The following is a 23899-nucleotide window of genomic DNA, read 5'->3' as shown; positions in this document are numbered from 1 at the left end:
ACAGTTATCTTTTGCATTTATTTTTAAAGCAAAAAACTATTACTTAAAAAATTAACTAACATTTATGTAGCACTTACTTTGTGCCAGGCACTATGCTATGTGCTTCACAATTATCTCATTTGATCTTCATGGCAACCTTGGGAAATAGGTTTCATTATTATTCTCATTTTATTAAGTGGCATTCCCAATGTCATACATATTACCAAAAAAATAAAAAATACTAGAATTCAAGAACTTGACATTCCTCCTGACTTCTATACTTTTTTGTTGATGACATCATCAATATTCTCATTAAAAATAATCCTTAAATCTTTCTTCTCCTCCACTTACTCATCCAATCCAAGTCTTATCAATTCAATCTTGGAAATATTTCAAATGCCTTCGACAGAACATAAGATCCTTGAGATAAAGGATTGTTTTAATCTTTGAATGCCAAGCACATAGAACAAGTAGACTCTTTATAAGATCTTGTTGAATAGAATTTTGTGGCAATTGCTTTATGTTGATTAAATGTCCATAGGAAATTATGATAGTCAACGTCAAAGTCTATTTTCTTATGCATGTCTCATTTCTTTATATATATATATATATATATATATATATATATATATATATATATATATATAATATGCATAAATAATAGATTTGATTAGGTCTAGTTGGAGTAATTTAATTGCATTCCCTATTTGCTGATTTTTATTTCTTAATTTGGGTGCCAAATTTGATTTTTCCTTAAAAACTGTTTAGTGATGTTTTTGCTATCTCAAAGCACCTCAACATATTTGGGGATCACTTTAATTGTTATAAAATTATTCCTCATATTGATTCAAGTCTTCTTTCTATACTTTTCACTCATGAGTTTTTGTTCTCCTTACGAACCCAAACAGTTTAATCTACATAATAATTCTTTCTTCAAATATTTGAAGATTGCTATTATGTTTCTCCCAAGTGGTTTCTTTTCCTGACTAAATAGCCAAAATCCACTCAATAGTTCAATTCAATTAAACTCAGTTCAGAAATATTTAATAAGCTATTTCTGTATCCAGAACAATGTGTAAGGAACATTTAACTAGTTTCAAATCTAGGTCCCTATCATACAATCCGTATGTGGCCATCTTGCTTACAAAAACAAACAAATGATGAGTTGGTCAAATGCCTATAGCATTCCCTCAATATAACAATCTTGTGATCCTGTCAAAAAAAAAAAAAAAAGAAAGAATCCAGCCATTCTGGAGAGCAATCTGGAATTATGCCCAAAAAGTTATCAAACTGTGCATACCCTTTGACCCAGCAGCGCTATTACTGGGATTATATCCCAAAGAAATACTAAAGAGCGGAAAGAGACATATATGTGCCAAAATGTTTGTGGCAGCACTTTTTGTTGTAGCTAGAAACTGGAAGTTGAATGGATGTCCATCAATTGGAGAATGGTTGGGTAAATTGTGGTATATGAAGGTTATGGAATATTATTGCTCGGTAAGAAATGACCAGCAGGAGGAATACAGAGAGGCCTGGAGAGATTTAAATCAACTGATGCTGAATGAAATGAGCAGAACCAGAAGATCACTGTACACTTCAACAACAATACTGTATGAGGATGTATTCTGATGGAAGTGGAAATCTTCAACATAAAGAAGATCCAACTCACTTCCAGTTGATCAATGATGGACAGAGGTAGCTACACCCAGAGAAGAAACACTGGGAAGTGAATGTAAATTGTTAGCACTAATATCTGTCTGCCCAGGTTGCATGTACCTTCGGATTCTAATGTTTATTGTGCAACAAGAAAATGATATTCACACACATGTATTGTACCTAGACTATATTGTAACACATGTAAAATGTATGGGATTGCCTGTCATCGGGGGGAGGGAATAGAGGGAGGGGGGGTAATTTGGAAAAATGAATACAAAGGATAATATTATAAAAAAATATATATATATAATAAAAAAAATTAAAAAAAAATTGACCAACCTAAAAAAAAAAAAAAAGAAAAGAAATGAAGTTAGTTTGACAAGATTTGTTTTTAGTAAGCCCATCCTGAGTGTATGTAACTGTCTACACATTCTTCATTATCCATTTTAGAATTTTGTCAGGAATGCACATTAAATGTACCACTTTGTAGCTTCAAGAATGCAATTTCTTCTCTTTTGTTAAAAAATAGGAATGAATGAATAAAAAGGCATTTATCTCTGTGTCAGGAACAATGCTAAGTCCTGGGAATACAAAAGCAAACCAGTTCCTGCCTTCACAGAGCTTACTTCTAATAGAGAGACAAAACAGATATAGCCATGGAAGTGTATTTTATCTTAGGAAGTCATTTGGATGATGAGTGGAGTCATAAGAGAGCCAATTCTATGATAGTATTGATTTAATTATTGTTTCCAGAGCAAGATATAGTTGGGTGGGGATGAGAAAGAAGTAACATGGCAAATGATGAGAAGATTGCCATGATGAAGAATGCTTAGGTCTGAGGCTGGCTAGTGGTCTCTTCCCCATCATGGTCCCAGTATGTTGTTGAATGGCCTAGCCCCTAAAGGGTATGGTTTCTAGAGATCCAATACAAAGAGTACATGCAAAAACAGTCAATATAAAAAAATACTAGGTTGCCTAGAAATAGTTAACTCACTTATCATTTAAGAGATGATAATTAGGCTTCGGAATTTATGCTCTATAAAACTGAGTGATAGAAGTTGGTTGATATTTAATTTCACCCTTGACAGCAGTATGATCAGATTACATTATGTAAAGTACATATTTTAATTCTCAGGAAAATCTAAAAGAATAAAACATGGTAAGAGAGTAACTGGTTTTAGTAGAGTTGATTGCTGTAATACTGTTCTTATAATTCCTTCATCACTTTTGTACTTGTACTATAGAAATGACAAGAGGTTTGAGTAAAAGGGAGAATTCTTTTATTTTTATAATAAGTTTTTATACATTTTATATAAGAAAATATTGCTTAATAAAGCCAATATACATATTGACCTCCAGGTAGGGAATTTATTTTTTTTTAATGAGCAGACAGAATGAAAATAAATAGAAAGTTAATGCTATAATGCCTTTTCAACTTCTTTCTTTCTTCCTCCCTCCCTCCCTTTCTTTCTTTTTCTTTCTTCCTTCCCTTTATTCCTCCCTTTCTTCCTCCCTCCCTCCATCCCTTCCTTCCTTTCTTTTTCTTTCTCTGACCTAGTCTGCAAATGTTCAGAGCTCCACAACTCAAGCTATCTCACTAGCCTCAGCTCCTCCAGTAGCACCATCACTCTTGCCTCTAAATTGCCTTTTAAATACTATAGATCCTTTATACATAGGACCCTATATCTGAAACACAAATAGGTTTTTTTATTCACTTGATGCAGTCAACAAGATATTCTAGTGTTCTGATGGGTTACGCCGTTGTTATGTTTGGCATAGTTTTCAAAGTTATCAGGGAATCTGTGACTGACTGATAAGTAAGGAAAAAGCATTTCACTTCTAATGGAGAAAGCAATGCACTAAATTCCTCTAGAAGAAAAAGAGAAGGAAAAATTTACATTAGAAAGAAATGACAATTATACTGATATTACCTATTAAAATAAAGGAATCGAAGGCTAATTAAGCTGGTGATCCAGAGTAAGTGAATGAGTGTACCACTTATGTAGGAGACCAAAATAGAGGAAAATAAATCCTCATCAGAACATCATTTGAGATAAGCAACATATTTAAAATTCGCCATCATCTTTAATGAGGAACAGTAAGAAAAATGAAGAGAAATAATTTTCTAATTTTTTTCCTTTGAAAAAATTTTCATTTAAAATTTATTTTTATATACTCTTATAATCTGTTCTCCCTGCCTACCTTTCTATTAAACAACAACAACACAATGGAAACAAAGGAACAATAGAAAACAAAACAATGGAAAATAAACCCCTCATGATAAACATTCATAATCCAGCAAAAACAGACTCCCATATTGAAGATGTATATTTCTACATTTCAAGTCTACCACTTCTCTAGTAAGGAAGGAATGATATGTTTAATCTTTAGGCTTCTGAACTCATGAATTATTATTGCATACATCAGAGTTCTAAATTCTTTCAAGGTTGTTTGTTTTTCCTTATAATATTGTTATCATTATATAAACTGCTCTCCTAAAAGGGTAGAATTTTTGCCCAAACAAGATATAGAGAACATTATGAAATGCAAAATGGATAATTTTGATTACATTAAATTGAGAAGTTTTTGCATAAACAAAATCACTGCAACCAAGATTAGAAGAAAAATAGAAAGTTGAAAGACAATTTTTACAACCAGTGTTTCTAATAAAGGCCTAATTTCCAAAATATATAGAAAACTGAATCAAATTTATAAGACTACAAATTATTTTGTAGATGATGGTCAAAGGATATGAACAAATTATTTTCAGATGAAGAAATTAAAGCTATATAAAGTCATATAAAATGCTCTAAACCAATGCTAATTAAATGCAAATTAAAACAATTCTGCGGTACTATCTCATACCTATCAGATTGGCTAATATGACAGAAAAAGTAAATGATAAATGCTAGAGAATATGTGTGTACATTTGGAACACTGATGCATTGATGGTAGAGTTGTGAATTGATCTAACCATTCTGGGGAGAAATTTGGAATTATGCCCAAAGTCCTATAAAACTGTGAATATCATTCATCCAGTAATACCACTAGTAGGTCTGTATTCTAAAGAGATTTAAAAAAGGGAAAAGGACCCACATGCACAAAAATATTTATAGCAGCTCTTTTGTAGTTCCAAAGAATTGAAAGTCGAGGGGATGCCTATCAATTGGGGAATGACTGAACAAGTTGTGGTATTTGAATGTAATGGAATACTATTGTGCTATAAGAAATGATGAGCAGATAAATTTCAGAAAAATCTAGAAAGACCCATATGAACTGAAGCTGAGTGAAATGAGTAGAACTAAGAGAACACTGTACACAGCAACAGCAATATTGCACGATTATCAACAATGATAGACAGTTCTTCCCAGCAATACTATGATCCAAGACAATTGTAATATACTTGTGATGGAAAATGCCATCCACATCCAGAGAAAGAACTAGGGAATTTGAACACAGATAAAAGAATACTATTTTCACTTTTTTTTGTTTTTTCCTTTCTTGTAGATTTTCATATTTTCAACATGACTAATGTGGAAATATGTTTAATATTATTGTACATGTATAACCTATATGAGATTGCTTGCTGCATTGGGGAGGGAAGAAAGGAAGGGAGAAAAATTTGGAACTCGAAATCTCACAAAGATGAATGCTGAAAACTATTTTTACATATAATTGAAAAAATACTATTAACTTAAAAAACAAATTACCCCCCTCGTGTTCTTGTGTTCTCTCTCTCTCTCTCTCTCTCTCTCTCTCTCTCTCTCTCTCTCTCTCTCTCTCTCTCTCTCTCTCTCTCTCTCTCTCTCTCTCTTTTCTTCCCTCATCCCCTTAGTTCTTCACTCTTTTCATTAAGTTCTTTCCTGGTTCCTTTGAAATTGCCATTTTTTTCATTTCTTATGGCACAATAATATTCTATTCCATTTATGTAACATAATTTGTTCAATATTCCTGAACAGGTTGGCATTATCTTACTTTCTAATGTTTTAACACTAAGAAAAGAACTGCTATAAATATTTTTGTATGTGTAGGTCTTTTTCTTCTTTCTTTGAAAGGAAAATATTTTTAAAACCTTCACATTCACTTCCAGGCAAATAATTTAATACAGAAAATGTCCTCAGAGTTCCTCTTTTATCTTTGTAAAAGAGTGTGTGTTTGTTTCTTTACCCTAGAGATAAGATTCCTAAGGACTCCAAGGTGTCCTACTGATATCTTCTTATCAGTCTCACTGAAAGGAACTAGAGATGTGCTAAAGGATTGATTCTCTGATTATAGATTTAGGATCATGTGGATCCCAATATGTCTTGGTGTGGGTTTTCTTGCCAGTTCTGTCACTAGCTGTGTGATTTTGAGCAAGTCAACTCATTTACAAAGATCTCAGTTTCATCTATAAAATGAGAGGGTTGCACCAACTGGGTCTCTAAGGTCTCTTCCAGCTCTAGAACTATGATCCTTTGACCATAAGTTTTAGGCTGCACATTGCATAGAGAAATAGGCCTAAAGTCAAGAAGATCTGAATACACTTACTCTGTGTCCTTGGACAAATCATTTAACCTGGTTGTCTCAGTTTCCTCAACTATAAAATGGGAGTCACTTCCCAGAGTTGTTGCAAGGATCAAATGAGATAATATTTTAAATATCAAATATGTCTGATATGGGGTAGGTACCAATATAAGTGCTTTTTCCTTCCTTTCTATTCCCGATCCTTGACCATCCTCCTCTATCCTTTTATCCATTGTCTGGTGAAAGAATTGTCCCTTCTTGTAAAGGACAATTCTTCTACTTGTACTCTTAAGCCCATCCCCTCCCATTTTCTCCAGAAGATCGTCTCCACTATCATCCTCCCTTCCCCCATCCTAACTTTCTCTACTCATGGGCTATTTCCCAGGTGTTACTATTTTCAGTGCCACAGGTGCCTTTAGGAGTTAATTTATCTCACCTATCTGAGAAGTTCAGGTGAAGCACTGTGGATAGACTGCTGAGTCTGGATTCAGAAAGACCCGATTTCAAATCCAGTCTCAGACACTAGTTGTGTGACCTTGGACAAGTGACTTAATTATGGTCCACAAACTGATGAAGCAAACAAAGTTTACTACATTAGTTGGTAAAATGTCCATTTTATGGCTGGACTTTTTCAACCATATCTCCCATGTTATTAGATGGAGAAACTTAAGCCCTGAGGCTTTAAGTGATTTAAGTAATTGCAGGGTTTATCAGGACACAGTCAAGCATGCCATACTGTCAAGTGCTGCCATGACACATTTTCACAGGGACAAAAATGGCACATTCTGATAATGCTTTTTTAAAAAAGTTTTTCTATAAAGAAAAACTGATTTTCTTTTGATCCTACTCATCTATCAGAGGGGAAAAAAAGAAAAACAAAAACAAAAGCCATACAACAATTAGGAATAGTAAAGCTATGTTTAAAAAAATGTCCATTCCTGCCCCTCTCAGGCAATATTTTCTGTATTTAACATTATGATTTTCTAATTTTAACCCTGTAGTGCCAGCAATGTCCTAGTCTAATTTTTCAACATGGGCATGAAAGTGACCCTAGAATTCTGTGGCACAAATTACCCACAAACATTGACCCAGCAGTGGGCTCTACCTAAGAACTTTATCATCAATCAATCAGACAGGCCATCAACAAGCATTTATTAAGTACTTTGAATCAAACACCAGAAGGCTGGCCCCAAGGTGATTAATATTTTTAGGGGGAAAAATAGTAATTTCAGTAATAGATGAAACTATCTCAAGCTGTGCTCTCTTTCTCAGTGAAGGAAGTGATACGTTCACCAATAAAAAAAATATGAATTCTTTAAATGACAAATAATCCTATATGAGATTGCTTGCTGCATTGGGGAGGAAAGAAAAGAAGAGAGAAAAATTGAAAACAGGCCATCAAAATGTGTGAAGGATGGATTTATTATTGAATTTATGGTAAGATTTTCTTCTAAAAAAGTGTGATATCCCTTAGCATCTTGATTCAGGTATTTGACTATGGCCTTCCTTTAAGTGATTTTTTTTTCCCTTATGAACTTGGATCATGGGGGTGTTTGTCCTTCTCCACTTACATTCTCACAGTATTTCTAAGATACATGCCTATTTTTAGATAAGATATTTACTTCTTTCCATTTCAACTATTTACTTCCCTTGCACTTCTGTTTCTGTGTTTTGTGAGACACCATTTTGCTTTTAAATTATGGGATAAGTACTTTGCTTTGAAAGTGTGGGATAATGAATGAGTGATAAATATGGATCTTTGCCACTCATTCTTCTATGGATTTCATCTTCCTCATTTATGAAAGGAGCAGGGTTAGATGAGATGATCTCTGAGGTTTCTTTTAGCTCCAAAATCTATGGTTCTACAAAATCTATTGTACACAGCAACAAAAAGATTATGTGATGATCAATTCTGATGACTTGGCTCTTTCCAATTGTGAGGCAAGTCGGGCCAGTTCCAATAGAGTTGTGATGGAGAGAGTCATCTGCATCCAGAAAAAGGACTATGGGGACTGAAAGTGGATCACAACACAGTATTTTCACCTTTCTTATTGTTGTTTGCTTGCTTTTTGTTTTTTCCCATTTTTTTCCTTTTTGATCTGTTTTTTGTGTGTGCCCACCATGATAATTGTGGAAATATGTATAGAAGAACTGCTCATATTTAATATATATTGCATTACTTGCTGTCTATGAGAGGGGGTGGGAAGAAAGAAGGGAGAAAAATTTGGAACACAAGATTTTACAAGGATAAATGTTGAAAATTATCTATGCATATGTTTTTAAAATAAAAGGTTATTGATTTAAAATAAAAATAAATAAATTTATGGTTCTATATAACTGGAAAAAATTACTATTTGTTATTTGCAGTGTACATTTTTTGGCCTCTAAACACTCATTAAACTGGAAAGCTAGATGTAGCAAATGATCATTCTATTATTTTATTCTCTAAATGGACTTTAAAAAGAAACCCCAACTATCAGGGTTGGAACTGACCCCAGTGATCTGCAACTTTAACTTTTAGATGAATATATTCCCAGAGTCCCAGCCACAAAATCCAAGCTCCAGAGATCTTCTCCCATGACATAAGACCATTATTATTTCTGACAGTGTAAGTCTAATAGAATAAAATAGTATTATATCGTAGATTTTTAGAAAGAAAAAGATGAACAATAAAAAGTACAGCATATACTCATTTCTTCCTATTACGTTTAAAATTATTATATTTTTCATTTTTACTTTTATTTACTTCTTTTCACAGGCTCTAAGTGAAAAAATACTTGACTCCCAAATCTCACAAATATGATGTGTTACTTTCACCCCCTCCAGCAATTCCTGTAATGTTTGTCACCTAAATGGAGTCTTTTTTTAAAAACGTGATTTTTGTCCTATTTAATGAAAATATGTAGATGCAATGAAAACTTGCAATGAATACTCTTGACATAAATAACTAACTACCAGATCAAACTGAATCTCTTTTTCAGAGTCACATTTGTTCTTTACAATTTCCTAATAATCCATTTCTCTTCTCCTGAAGAGAAAAAGATATGCGGCTTAGAAAAAATATGATTAAAGAGTGTGTATTATTTGGCACAGCAGCATAGTATCATGGGAAAAATCAGTGCATTATGCATCAAAAGACATAGGAAACTTAATAAATACTTGTTTAATAATAATAATTATTATTATTAATTAATGTTCCATATTTCCAACGAAAACTTTGTATATAAAGGAGATGAGATCAGGGATGCTTCAGTACAGCCTATAGCTGCCTCCTCACTGGTGGCCATCTACAAATATAGCAGCAGTGACTGTAGTTATGGTAGAGTTGTAGAAAGAAGTGTAGTCTAGAGATTTAATTACCACTTGTTACTATCTCTGCCAGCCACTAATTGTGCAATACTGACCCTGGGCCAGTTTTTGGCTTCAGTTTCTGTCTTGTAAAATGAGCTGAGTTGGACTTATAAACTCCTATATCTTATTGCAAACTGATTAAAAAAAAACTTAGTGAGAAGGCTATTCTTCCTGATGAGCTATGAAGCAAATCAGCTTTTCTTCCCATCTCAAATTCTCAATTTTCCCTTGAGCTTTTATTGACTGAGAACAATTAGAATTTCAGTTTGGAAACAAAGAAGTAAATACATGGTAGTTCTTTTATTTCTCTCTTTTAATACTGTGGCTTCAAGTAAATGATTCTCTATTACTTGTAAAGAATTATCCAGGCTCATTATCTGCTTCTCACAAGATATCTGTCTGCTCTTGATCTCCATCCACAGCTATCCCAACACATGATATACAGTTTACAATAGTAAAAAGCAATTTCCTAGCTTTTTATCAAGTCTTATATTCTTTTTTTTTTTGGCTACATTTTGCCCTGAAAAATGTAGTTTATGTCCTTGGTACTTAGGACTGTTACAGGTGAGTAGGCAATTCACTTCATAAATATATCAAAAAAAAGATTTATTTTCCCTTTTCTATAGCCCTTTGTTGATACCCAGGAAAGAAAAGTCACAGTCTTCAGATTCCACTCCTTTTCTCTAATACTGACCTGCTTTTGGTATCCCCAATTATCCAACATTTTCTTTGTCCTACTTAAATGTAAAAACTCTACTTGGACCAAATGTTGATATTGGTATTTCTTGTTTCAGAGAGAAAGCCAGAGATGCCCCTTCAGAGAAGGCTTGTCTGGATTTTTTTCAAGGCCAGTTCCTCTATCTCCCTCTGTTCAAAACATTATCCCACCCCTTGTCTCTCACCTGAAAATGAGGAGTTCAGAGGGAGGTCTTAGAGCACCCTACTTCTAAATTACTTTTCTTTGATTCTTCTCTATTCTGAAACATTGTCAATTCCATGATGGTTGTTATTTGCATCCTGAAATTATTTATTCTATATTGAATCATAGAATATGAGAGATAGACAGAGCATTAGCAAGTAATTTAATTCAACCACTCATTTAACAGATGGGAAACATGTGCAGAAAGATGAAGTGAGCTATTTGCCTAACATGAAATAGTGAATTTCCATTTCAGCTGGAATTAAAACTGAGGTATTCTGATTACTAGTTGCTTGGATTTTTATTTGCTTCTTTATTTGACTTTACTATATTGCTTCTTCCTTTTCCTAATTTGGACCTATCTTTTCCACATTTTCATGTGTATGCATATGCATGTATACATATAAATAAGAATGTATACACTAATGTGTTCTCTCTGTCAGGGTGTGATTATTCAGTCCAGGACCACCACAATATTCTAAAAGTCTACATAGTAGGAGCAAAATACATTAAAGAGAAACATGACAAAATTGATCCATCATATGTCCTTGAATCACTTCAGCCATGTCAATTCTCCATAATGCCAATGGTTTTTTTTGTTGTTTTTTTTTGCAAAGATATTGGAGCAATTTACCATTTTTTTTCCTAGTTCATTTTACAGATGAAGAAACAGAGGCAAACAGAGTTAAGTGATTTGCCTAGTATTACAACTGTTCATGTCAGATCAGATTGCAACTCAGGGACTCCTGACTCTAAGGTCCGCATTCATAATTATATTTAAATCACAGACGTGATGAAAGATAAAATTATAAAGTAAAATTAAAATTAATAAGTCACCCAAATTATACTCCTATATCAAAATTGAGTGGCAACAACCTTAAATATAAGGGGCTCATTTTCATTCTTCATTACCTCTTGAGCAATATTCTCCAACCTACACCAGTGCCTAAGAATTTTGGTAGGTTTTGAATTACATTATGAAACTCATATTTAGATGTAATGAAACCACTTTAAATCTGTTTAAAAATTTGAGTAAGCTTTACTTAAAAGGGTTTTTTAAAGTTTTATTTGGAAAAGAGGATAGTTCCTCCTATTGTTCAATTGCTTTTAGTCATGTCCAACTTTCCATGGTCCCATTTTGGGGTCTTCTTAGTAAAAATATTGGAGTGGTTTGTCATTACCTTCTCCAGCTCATTTTACAGATGAGGAGACTGAGGAAAGCAGGGTTAAGTGACTTGCCCAGGGTCATACAACTAATAAGTGTCTTAAGCTAAATTTGAATTCATGAAGATGTCTTCCTGATTCCAAACTCAGTGTTCTCTCCACGTACCACTTAGTTTCCCTGTCCCTGATCCATTAAGTCATTATTTGAGGAAGAGGCCAGTAAATCAATCATTTATTAGAAAGCTACTACTATGTACAAACAAGACATATACAGGGTAAATTGAAGATAATCTCAGAGGGAAGGCAGTAGCAGTAAGGGGTATGGGAGAAGACTTCTTGTAAAAGATGAGACTTGGAAAAAAAAATCCAGGAAAAGTAGGAGGCAGTGATGAGGTGGATGAGAGCTCTAGGCATAGAAGACAAATATACATCAAAATATATAAAGTCAGGAGATATCGTGAGTGGTATGAAGAAGAATAAGGAAGCTAATATACAATTATTCCTAGACATCATGGGCATTTACCTCTATGATCTGAATAATATGTGTAAAGTTTTTTGGCTCTCCTTTTGTACCAAAGAAGAAATATGATTTTTTCTTTTTTCTTTTATGGGGTGTTTACAGTATGCTATTGTAAAATTTGGATTGATATTATATAATACCATGCATGTATTTTATGCATTTCCAAGTTCCTAAACTTTGTCTGTGTTATCTGCGGCTTTTGCATGTTATTTGTGGCTTCCACAAGACTCCCCCAAAATTCCTATTTAATTTCTTATGCTGACCCCACAATATATTGAAACAGTGATATGGAAAGTTGCAATATCGAAAGAATAATTTTTATGGAGTACTTGAAAGGGAATAAAATATAAGAAGATGGGAAAAGCAGGAAGTGGCCAGGTCATAAAGGGCTTTAAAAGCCAAACAGAAGATTTTATATTTGTTTCTAGAGGTGAAAGGAGCTGCTAAAATTTGTTAAATAGAGGTATAAGATAGTTTGATCTGTGTTAAGAAAAATCATTTTGACAGCTAAGTGGAGAATGCACCAGGACCTACTGAAGTAGTCCAGGCACGAGGCCAGGACAATACAAAAGGAGATGCAACCTTAGGCCAAGGTGGGATCAGCATTAGAGCAAAGAAAATGGCATAGAGGAGAGATAGCACAAAGGCAGAGAAATGAAAGGGTTTGACAACTGTATGAGACATGAAGAGGGAGAGAGAATGAACATATGGGGAGAGGAGCAATTTAGAAGACTTCTCAAGTTAAAAAACAAACTAATAGGTGAGGGTAGATGTTTTCAGCTACAGAGAGACTCAGGCAGAATGAGTGATATAGAGAGAGCTGAATTTCAGCTCAGACAGAGGTTTACAGGATTCTTCTCCCTTCTCATAGACAGCTGATATAAAAGCACCAAGAGGGAATAGCACATTTTGTAGCTGATCCAGAGGCAAATAGAGAGGACAAACAACAACAATCTCTTTAATTAAACAGGTTAAGCAAGGAAATAATACACCTTTGGCTGGGGCAAAGAAAAACCCTGGTCACATTGAAAGCTAAGTACCAATTTCCAAGCCAGATTGTGAAACTGGCCTAAGTTTAAGAACCTGACTCTAAGATCATGATACCAGATGAGTTTGAAAGAAGGCTGGAGATCTGGCTCAGATTAAATGAGGATGACTTAACAATCATTTGAAAAGAGGATGAATTTTACCAAAGATTTTTGTTTTCTTTCAAATCTCATTCTACATAGAATACATTATCATGGACCCTAGTAGTTTTGCTATAAGCATCATATGGGAGAAAGAATACCAGATTTGGAACTGTTCAGATCCTGACTCAGCAACTTAATCAGCCAGGATATACTGGAACCAGCTCAAACAAATTCATGGAAGCTGCTTGTTAAATCTTCAGAATAAGCATTTACACTCAATCAACAAACACTAAAAATCAGAGCTTGTAATTTTATTTGTTTGCTGATTTCTAGACTTGAGAGGTGAAGAAAATGTCAATAATGCAGATTAAATTTAAAAGTGTGTCATACATTTTCTGCCCACTCTCCACCCTCTAGCCAGTTATTAATTATTTACTAGCATATCCCTGTGTTAGGGTAAACCATCTGAGCTCTTTCCTGCTTTGTTTCCTCATCTGTAATATAAAGGGATTAAAACTAGATGATCTTTAAATTCACTTCAAGGAAAAAAATAATTTGATCCTTTCAGATCCTTTAACTTGAAATTTAACGTCCAGGGCAAATAACATTCATGGGCTGAGTAGCAGAGCAGCAATATTAAAAATCATGTGAAAAATAATTAAGACAAATTCAGTTGAACAGGAGAGATAATGACTTACAGTTGGCTTACAGAAGGATGTTATTAACAATGAAAAGTCTATTAGTTTCCTATTTTGATGAATTATTATTTCTCACAAGACACTAAGCTCAACTGTTTCTAAGTTATTGAAGGAGGTGTATTGTCTTGTTCAACATGTACATATATCATTTTTAAAGTGCACAACTTTTCAAATACATTGTATAATATTTTGCTTATTTTAAACTTTAGTATTATTCTTTAGTGATTTTCAGTCATGCTTGACTTTTCATAACCCCATTTGGGTTGGGTTTTTTTGTTTGTTTGTTTGTTTTTGTTTTTATTTTTGTTTTTTCACAAAGACACTAGAGCAGCTTACCATTTCCTTCTCCAGCTATTTTATAGATGAGAAAACCAGATTTGAACTCAGGAAAAAGAGTCTTCATGCCTCCAGGTCTGGATTTTCATTCATTACTATATCATCTAACCCTTTTCCCATTCTTAAATTTTAGTAGTCTACCCCAAAGCCCAATCATCCCACTTGGTTATAGCTACAAAGTCAGTCATCCTAATGGTTTATAATTAAAAGTTTACAGAATTTCCAAAACCTTAAAGGAAACATAAACCCTAAAAGTGATGATAGTTACATGGGCAAATAGGATTCTTATATACCTTTGCTGCTAATTAATTAAATACTGAAAAAGAAGAACAATTGACAGGCAAAATCTTTGAAATTTGCAGAAAACCAAAATTTCTATTGATGGAAGCAAAGCATTAGTTTCTAGAAAATGTAGATGTGTTCCTCTTTTCATTTCCAAACAACAAATGTTTTAGTTGCTTAGAACTTAGTTTTGTAAAAAACAATAACAACAAAAATAAAATAAAAAACAAACAAACAACAACAACAAAAACATTCCACAAAACTAATTTATTAATAGATTACTTACATCAGGGTCTAGTTCTTCTAATTCATTTTCTAGCGTCCTAAGCTCATCTTCTGTTAATGCTCCCAGGATTTTATCTTCATCCAAATCCCGATATTTTTCTAGTTCTCTTCGGTATGACATTTTGTAACCTTTCTTGTGATCTGCCCAAAATTATGACCTATAATAAAAAGACAATGATTCAATTCAACAAACATGTATTAATCACATGCAAGGCACCTGAGTATCCAAAGACAAAAATCAAACAGTTCTTGCCCTCAAGGAGCTTACTTTTTATGGGTAAGATGGGTATAAACTTTAAAAAGACAAGATATAATGGCTCTCTGACTATACTAATATCCTTTTAGAACTGAAAATATTTACATTCATTAAATAGTATCTGTACACATTTTTACAAGTATGATTATCAATAATACTTCTTTATAGTCAAAGTTGATATAGTTTTATTACTTTTAATTATATGCTATCACTAGAATTAGCAGTGTTATATAATTTCTTAGGGAATTTTCTATAACGACTAAATACGTTTATAACTATCAATTATTTATAAGTGAGTCCTTCTGCTGTTGTTCAATCATATTTGACTCTTTATGGCCAAATTTTGGGGTTTTCTTGGCAAAGATACTAGAGTGTTTTGCCATTTCTTTTTCAGCTCATTTTACAGATGAGGAAATTGAGGTAAACAAGGTTAAATGACTTGCCCAGAGTCATACAGCTAGTGTCTGTTGTGGTTTTTTTTTTGGGGGGGGGGCAAAGATACTGCAATAGTTTGCTATTTCCTTTCTCCAGCTAATTTTAGAGATGAGGAAACTGAGGCAAATGGGGTAGAGTGAGTTGCCCAGAATCACAGACATTGTCTGAGGACAGATTTGAACTCAAGAAGATGAATCTTCCCGACTCCAAGCGGAATGCTCTACTTCTCTGGCAATTGATTTAGGCACATAACTTCTCGTCCTAACTATTCTTTCTCAGGATCTCTACCAGTCTGTCCAAAAGTACTTATTAAGTGCTTATTATGTGCCAGGCATTTTATATGCAATAACTTTATAAAGAAAGACAAACATAAGGGTAGCTAAGTGATGTACTGGATAGAGCACCAGTCCTGGAGTCAAGAGGACTTGAATTCAAATGTAAGCTGTTATTTGACACTTGCTAGTTGTGTAAATGACCAAATTACTTAACTTCAAGTGCCTTGCAAAAACCCCAAACCAATTACTGCCATCAGGAGCTATGTCCTAATGAAGGCAGTGATAAATAAATAAGATACATGCAGAAGATATGGAAAATAATCTTAGCAGTTATACAGTTATCCCTTCTACATTGTGACTTTCCCCATTGTGGTTTCAATATACCATGGGTTGGCATAAGAAATTAAATGGGAATTTGGGGGAAGTTTTGTGGAAGTGGCAGACTATATACAAAGATGAGCAGAAGACACTGGAAAAGTTTAAAAACTCAGAAATATATAAAATATATCAGTTGTATTATGTCATCCCCAATTTTACAATAAGGTATTGTAAATGCCCCATAAAAGTAAAAGAAAAATTTTACACATTTTCTCTGGTATGAGAAAAATTTTATGTGGGTTTTCCAGAGGTTGGTGTTGCTAAACCCTGCAACCCCTTGGTATAGAAAGAATAAATATATAATTTATTCTATAGATGTTATTTAATTTTAAATTTTATTTTTTTATTTAAATGTTTAATTTAATATTTTTTTTTAGTTCAACAAACACCAAGTGTCTATTAGGTATAAGTTCTAATATGTACTGAAACTGAAATAGGGTAGGGATTTGGCAGGTAAAAAACAGGATTAGAGACTTAGATTGAAAATGGACCTTAGAGCATAGAGACTAACCCTCTTACTTTACAAGTAAGAAAACTGAGTCTGGGGGAAGTGGTGTAACTTGAGTTGCCCAGAGTTACACAACTAGTAAGTATCTGAGGCAGGATTTAAAATCAACCATTGTATCCACTGTACCATCTAGATCCATGTACTCTTTTTGCAGAGAATAAATGTCTTAACCATAATTAAAAAAATAGAAACACAAATGCTCCTGAACATAATGAAATGACATTACAGATTGGAACCTTTTCACTGGACCTTGTGTTGGGTTTGCTGACTTGACAGGAGGTGGGAAAGACTCCCAGTTTTAAACGAGAAAGGGGAAGAGAAAGAAGGAGAAAAGTAAATGAAGGAGAAGGAAAGAAAGGGGAGGGGGAGAAGAGGAGAAACAATGTGTCAAGCAACTATTCTGTCAGAAAGGTGCTTTCCAAAAGAATTCCAAAAAGAAGAGACTTTTGCCAAAGAATACAAGGAAGCAAGACATTTTTGAAAGTACAGATTGAATTTAGTATACACTTTATAAGAAAAATAGTAATGCATAATAACTGCAGTTTTATATACAACCATTTCTGTTCTATGCATAAGGAAATATCCATTTTCTTTATTGTTTGTAAGTTCAAAACAAAAATAAATATTGAAAAGAGAGATTTTCAGATATCTGGCAGCCAGGGGAAAAAAGAGGTATGGTATCTATGAGGAAGAGAAGCAATTAATGCTCAGGTGCTATTCTGCTCAATCATATAGCAGTCCTGCCATTGTCTATATAAGGAAAGTGTTAGTGGATGATAAGCAGCTGGTATTGTCTAAACTGGCCTGTTTCATTCTGCAGTGACAGGATAAAGAGGTCTAGCACTGGGAGAAAGTGGGCCCTGATAAAAATAAGCTGTGACAGACATCATAATCTTGGGTAGTCCCGTGTATGATCTCTAGATCTGGTGGGGGTGTTACTCGTTGGAAACATTCTCAGAGGCTGTGTTCTATGTGTGGTTGGGTATATTTCCCTGAAATATAAGTGTATAAGCACCACTTCTATTTGGGCCAAGAAGGAACTGGGACTGGAATTCAGGCAAAACAGTTATCAGTTGGGAACCAATATGTGCTTAAATACTCAGAGAGGAAACTGTTGCTTTTCTAAAATTTCCTCTTGATGTCTTCCCTTTCCTACTGAATATAGGCATTCCTCAGAGTAGTAACTTTTGATAACTTCATAAAATACTTAGGTATACAAGGTATAATAATAATTCATATTTGAATATCACTTAGAAATTTATAAAGCAGCTCCTTCATATTATTCTTGTAAAGTAGGTAGTACAACTATTTTGGAGATGAGAAATCTGAGTCATAGATTAAAGAGGTAGCTTGGTGTGTGAGACTGGTACTGGAGTCAGAAATACTCATTTTCCCAAGTTCAAATTTAGTCTCAGATTCTTAACTTTGTGAGCCTGGGCAAGTCACTAAATTTCATTTACCTCAGTTTTCTCATCTGTAAAATGAACTAGAGAAAGAAATGGCAAATCACTCCAAGTATCTTGGCCAAGAAAATCTCAAATGAAGTTACTGAGAGTCAACTGAAATAACTGAAAAATGATAGGAAAAAAAAGAGATTAATAATTTAATCAACATTAAAAAAACTTATGAGTATTAGATCCTGGAACCAAATCCAGATATTTTATAATTGTTATTAGATTTTGGCTAGGATGATAATCTTCTTATAATTATTAATAAAAGTATAATAGGCAGTCTATTATAAGGCATAATGTTAGTCACACACAAAATCCAAAATAAATAAAATAGGACAGCTTGTTCCTGCAATGATAGTTATGCTAAAGTAGTTGACTGGTTAAATTATATGATGAGGAAAGCTTTAATTCTACCTCCCATCAAGTCCTTCTCCACTTTTTGTTTAATGTAGAAACATTGTTTATATACATATACCAATATTTAACAGATGGTATTTTCATCAACATTTCTGGTTAAAAACAGATTTCAGAAAAGAAAGGGAGTTTGGGGAAGTAAAGAGCTAGTTAAAAATATGGTGTTAGATAGCAAGAAAACATCCATTTAAATAAAATCTTCATGGCTACATTATCTATGATAACAAAAAAGCTGGAAACAAAGTGTACTTTTTCCCATTATGAAGTATGATTATAATGGGATGTGAATAATTAAAATGTGAATAATTAAGAGGAACATAAGAAGCTGAATGAATGACATAGTAAGGAAAACAAAACCCAAAGAGCAATATAAAATGATTGAAACAATGGAAATAAAGTCCAAATGGAAAGGTAACAAAATGCTGACCAAATATAATGTCATACTGACAAATTTAAAGAATATACATTTTAATTTAATAATGGATAATCTATGTTTTAGGAAGGATGTATTCTGTAAAGGATTTATTTGGGCATTTGTTGAAAATTATCTATTACATCAAAGAAAAACATATCAATAATTTGGAAAATAACAGTAAGCGAAAAAAGATGGTTTGATGGTTTTAGAGAATAGATTTGATTTTTCTGAATCAGATTTAAGATAAAAGATTTATGTATAATTCTTCCCAATTCTCATTAATAGTTCTTCATCCTAGATTGCATGATATATGTCTCAGATTTGGAGAGAGCAGATTCCAAAGCATTAAAAATAAAGCATTGGATCCTATGATCTAAAATTCTACATGGAACAACAAATACCTGGTACTTTCAAGAATAAAATTTTGATAACAGAAATACAAATAATCTGATAGAGGAAGGAAAAAGAAAAATGTCTAGGTACAAATACTGAAAGGAGGGAACACAATAGTCAATGTAAATCTAAATAAATAAATATATCATACATGTTATTTTTGATATGCATATGTATGTGTATTTAATATTCTCATGCACCAATGTCCTCCTTGGGTTCATATGCTTAACTTATATAGGCTCTAACAGCATGGATTTCCAAAAGATAACTGCTATTACTCCAGGATTTTAGGAATAATCCTATGGATTGCTATCACCTTAAACAATAGCTTTTGAGCCCCTATCAGTGTGTTTCCCCTTAATCAGTAGATTGAGTTCTTTAGCAAAGGAATTTACCCAATTGGCATAGCAAAGACAATAATTACATTGCATTTCTCCAAATATCAGGGGCCAGCTCTCCCACAGACACAAGGAAATTCCAGGAGAAGGGGAAGAGTAGACATAAATTTAAAATAAATAATAGTGTGTAATGGGCCAGAACTCTGGAGAAATATACCCACTGCTCAGTATGATTAATTTAATCCTACAACAAGGTGTTAACTCAGTGGAATTGATAAGACATTGGTTATGTAGTTTAGCATGGTAATTAATAGTTCTCTAGTTTAGTATGATTGATTTAATCCTAAAACAAGGTGTTAACTCAGTAGAACTATGCTAAGTACTAAGTATACATATATATATATATATATATATATGAACTAGAGAACCGTTGTCTCATCAGTTCCTCTGAGCTAACACCTTGTTTCAAGTATACTTCTCCAGAGTTCTGGCCCGCTATAGTAGTGAGGCCCCTGTGTAAGAAACACATGTAAGCCAAGGCAATTTAGAACTCTACAACTAGAAGGCCTTCATGTTCTTTCTCTCTCCTCAACTTTTAAAGGGCTGGCTATTTTTAGGGCACCATGTCTACACTCGAGAAGTGGTTCCACTGACTGACTTTGATCCAGCTAGAGTGTAGTAAGTATATCTGACTGGCACAGGCCAGCCAGGTCAAGCAAGTCATTCAGTGGCCGTGCTGGCTCTCCACCAGGACCCACTGTTGCTGGACTGAGCCAGGCAGGTTCCTCAGTGAGTGGCTTCTTTGGCTCTTTATCAAGCTTTGCTGTTACCATCTAGGCCATCTGCCACTGGTTTCTCAGCATCTCTGCTAGAGATCTCTGCTAGACAAGTCCAAGCTTGCTCTTCAATGGGCATCTGCAGCCTTCAGCCACTGGTGAGGCTGATGGGACTTCATTCTCCTGTCCTGGTGTTCTTTTTCCCCTTTATACCATTTTAGTTGGTGATCTCATCAACTTCCATAGATTCAGTGCTCACCTCTGTGTAAATTATTCTTGAATCTATTTATTTATTCCTAACTTTTCTTCTGACCTCATTTTCGTTTTCTTTTTTTTTTTTTTTTTTTTTTTTTTTTTTGAGGCTGGGGTTAAGTGACTTGCTCAGGGTCACACAGCTAGGAAGTGTTATGTGTCTGAGACCAGATTCGAACTTGGGTCCTCCTGAATTCAAGGCTGTTACTCTATCCATTTCGCCACCTAGCTGCCCCCTGACCTCATTTTCAACTGTCTCATGAACTTGAACTTGATCTCCTACAGACATCTTAAACCTATTATGTCCAAAACTGAACTCATTATCTACATCACCCTCTCAACTCTAATTTTCTTACTTCCTTTTTACTACAGAAGGCAGTACCATCCTCCCACACCTAGGCTCACAATCTAGGTGTTGTATTTGATTCCTTATTCTCTCTAACAATCCCCACTAACCCACTCCAGTGTCCAGTCTGTTACCAAGGCCTGTGGATCCTACCTTTGCAACATCTCTAATTTTTTTTAAATCTCTTTTATACCATCTCCTTTTTTTCTCTGACATTGCTACCACATTGGCAGACTCTCATTATTTCACGTTGTGGTCCAATGACACTGGCCTCCTTTCTGTCTCTTGCACATGATCCTCCATCTTCTTACTCCATGCTTTCTAACTGGCTACCCCCTGACTGGAATTCTCTTGATTTCTATCTCCTTCTCCCAGTTTCCTGAAGTGCTTCAGGTTCCACTTTCTATAAGAAATCTTTCCCATTTTCTCTTACTGCTAGGGCCTTCTTTCTGTTAATTATTTCCAGTTAATTCCACACATATCTTCTTTGTGCATAGTTGTTTGCATATTGTCTCTTCTATTAGACTATGAGCTTCTTGAACATAGTAACTGTTTTTTGACCTTTTTATATATTCCCAGGTTATATGGTCCCTGGAAATTAGTAGGTGATTAATGAATGCTTGCTGACTTGACAACCACTCATAGAAATTTCAACAGTTTCTTGCTCAAAGTGATGGAGTACAGCTTCTAGGGAAAATATAGCAGTGATCCTGAGATCCCCTGATCTTAGAGTGCTATTGTTCTAATAATCTGTCAATCATTCTATAGTCTTCTGGCTTTAGCAAAGTCCTACAAACATTATTGACTGTCAGATAGATAATCTGTTGGTCAATGATAACCAAGTTCTTGAGACAACCTCAAACCTATCAGTAACCTATAAAATTAACATATCAGTGACATGAAGAACCAGATTTCTCTATCTTTTCCTAAAAATTTGTCTTCTTGCTCTTGGTTCTTTGCTAAGTTCTTTTGGAACTTAGCCCACTATAATTGGCATTACAATTACAATAAACTTTGTCCCTTGACTTGGAGATGGAGTCAATCCTGCAGCTTCTTTTGAGACACCTCATGATGCTGGTCTGTGACCTCAACCACTTAGGATCTCCTTTTGAACTTCAACAAAAGGATCCTTTCTTCCATAAGCCAAGATACCAAAAATTCTCAATTGCTCTTTTTTTCCTTCTCTTTTCTGTAAAAATGTCAAGAATAGTATCTTTTATTAAAGAGGTCAAATAAATAAACTTGTACAATTTACATCTGATGATAATGAAATCTCTCACAGACATGATAACTAAGTTGTCAGATTTGTTTGTTTTTTTAATGATAATAATCGACTACTACAGGCTAAAATGAACAAATGCTTTGCTTTTAAAAAATGGTAGGACATGAATTCTACAAAGTATTGACAACAGATTTTGACATTGATTCCTGGAAAATTTTTAGAATGAATTATTAAAGAAATGTTTTACAAACACTTAGAGAAATTAGGATTTTTTTGGCTAAGAATCTATGTCTAAGCTTATTTCCTCTTGATAACCTCAAAACAGTAAAACAAAATATGTCAAATAAAGAAAAACCGCAGCAATATAACAAAAAAGAAAAAGGAAAAAATTCGCCATCAGGCAAACTTTGCAGAAAAATCCAGCAGAGAGAATAAAAAAGGTTAGTTTCAAAATAATGACTAAATATTGGAATAAAGTGAAAGATGGATGATTGGAACAAGTGAGAGGAAACACTCAAAAGAGAAGGATAATCCTTCAGTAATAACGGTCAGAACCCCACAAATTATATTAGATCAACAATAAGAAATGCTAAAGTGGCTTATCACTTCCATAAAAAAATTTAAAAAGCAAACAGAAAGAGAAACTAAAGCATTTATTCAATCAAAGAAACTTTGTCAAGTATCTCTTAATGTACCAGACATTTTCCTTGGCCATGGGATTAAAAAGACAAAAACATGCTAGTCCATGACCTAAAGTAATTTGTCTTCCACTGAAATGAAGAATCCAAAAAAGAAATATAAGAGAATTACATTTTAAAACAAATTTTAAATCTCACTTCAGCACTCAAGATAATTAGCAGATTTGGAAATTAAAAACTTAGAGGAAGAACAAGGAAATTCAGGACAAAATCAGAATACAAGCAAAACTGGAAAAATGCTTAGTTCCAACAAACTAAAATTTTTGAAAACCTTTAGTTTTCCATGTAAACACAATAAAACAAAGCCAGAAGCATATATTTTAAGAATTTATATTAAAAATATTGCTCAGAAGTATTGAAAAAAGTTTTTCCTGGGAAATCTAATCACTAAATTACAATATTTTAATGTCTACTGAAGATCTTCTAAGAAGAAACCTACTATAAAATCAAGGGGAAAAAAAACAGCCTAAATCATGTAACACAATTATGTGATTAGAAGAAATGAAAGAAAAAGATTATAATATGATATTGTGAAAATTCTCAACATTTGGTTTATACCACAAAAAATACATTCCAAGAGATCTAATACAACTTTCCATGGGGAAACAAATATACAGATTTGCAGCAGATTGGAGGGATGGCCAGATTGTTTCCTTATAGATTCTTGTGAGTGAGAAATAAGTATTAATTTTGTCTTTGTGTCCATCAATGCTTCTCAGAGTAGTCTGGCACATATTAGACACATAATGTTTATTGATTGATTGTATAAATGATGAACCAACAAAAGAGATGGAAAAGAAGTGGCCAGACTGGTAGCAAAAAAAAAAATCAGGAGAGAACAATATTATAAAACCACAAAAAAAAGTGAGTATGTAGGAGAGGGCAATCTATAGAATTGAATACTACAAGGGGGATAAGG

The 23899-nt window shown here is 33.8% G+C and overlaps 1 protein-coding gene across 1 annotated transcript in view; it reads right to left on the bottom strand.

Annotated features, from left to right (window-relative positions):
• TMOD1 (tropomodulin 1) overlaps positions 1-23899 on the bottom strand; it is a 121715-nt gene that overhangs the window by 50000 nt on the left and 47816 nt on the right. Inside the window, exon 2 of the mRNA XM_074281830.1 lies at positions 14825-14981. Within this exon, the coding sequence (XP_074137931.1) occupies positions 14825-14944 (120 nt within the window). The 5' untranslated portion in view covers positions 14945-14981. The remainder of the gene's footprint in view (positions 1-14824; positions 14982-23899) is intronic.

This window comes from Sminthopsis crassicaudata, chromosome 1 (genome assembly GCF_048593235.1).
Source record: "Sminthopsis crassicaudata isolate SCR6 chromosome 1, ASM4859323v1, whole genome shotgun sequence".
Classification (NCBI taxonomy): domain Eukaryota; kingdom Metazoa; phylum Chordata; class Mammalia; order Dasyuromorphia; family Dasyuridae; genus Sminthopsis; species Sminthopsis crassicaudata.
The sequence above is the reverse complement of the archived record's forward strand: the minus strand, read 5'-3'. Positions and strand labels throughout refer to the sequence as shown.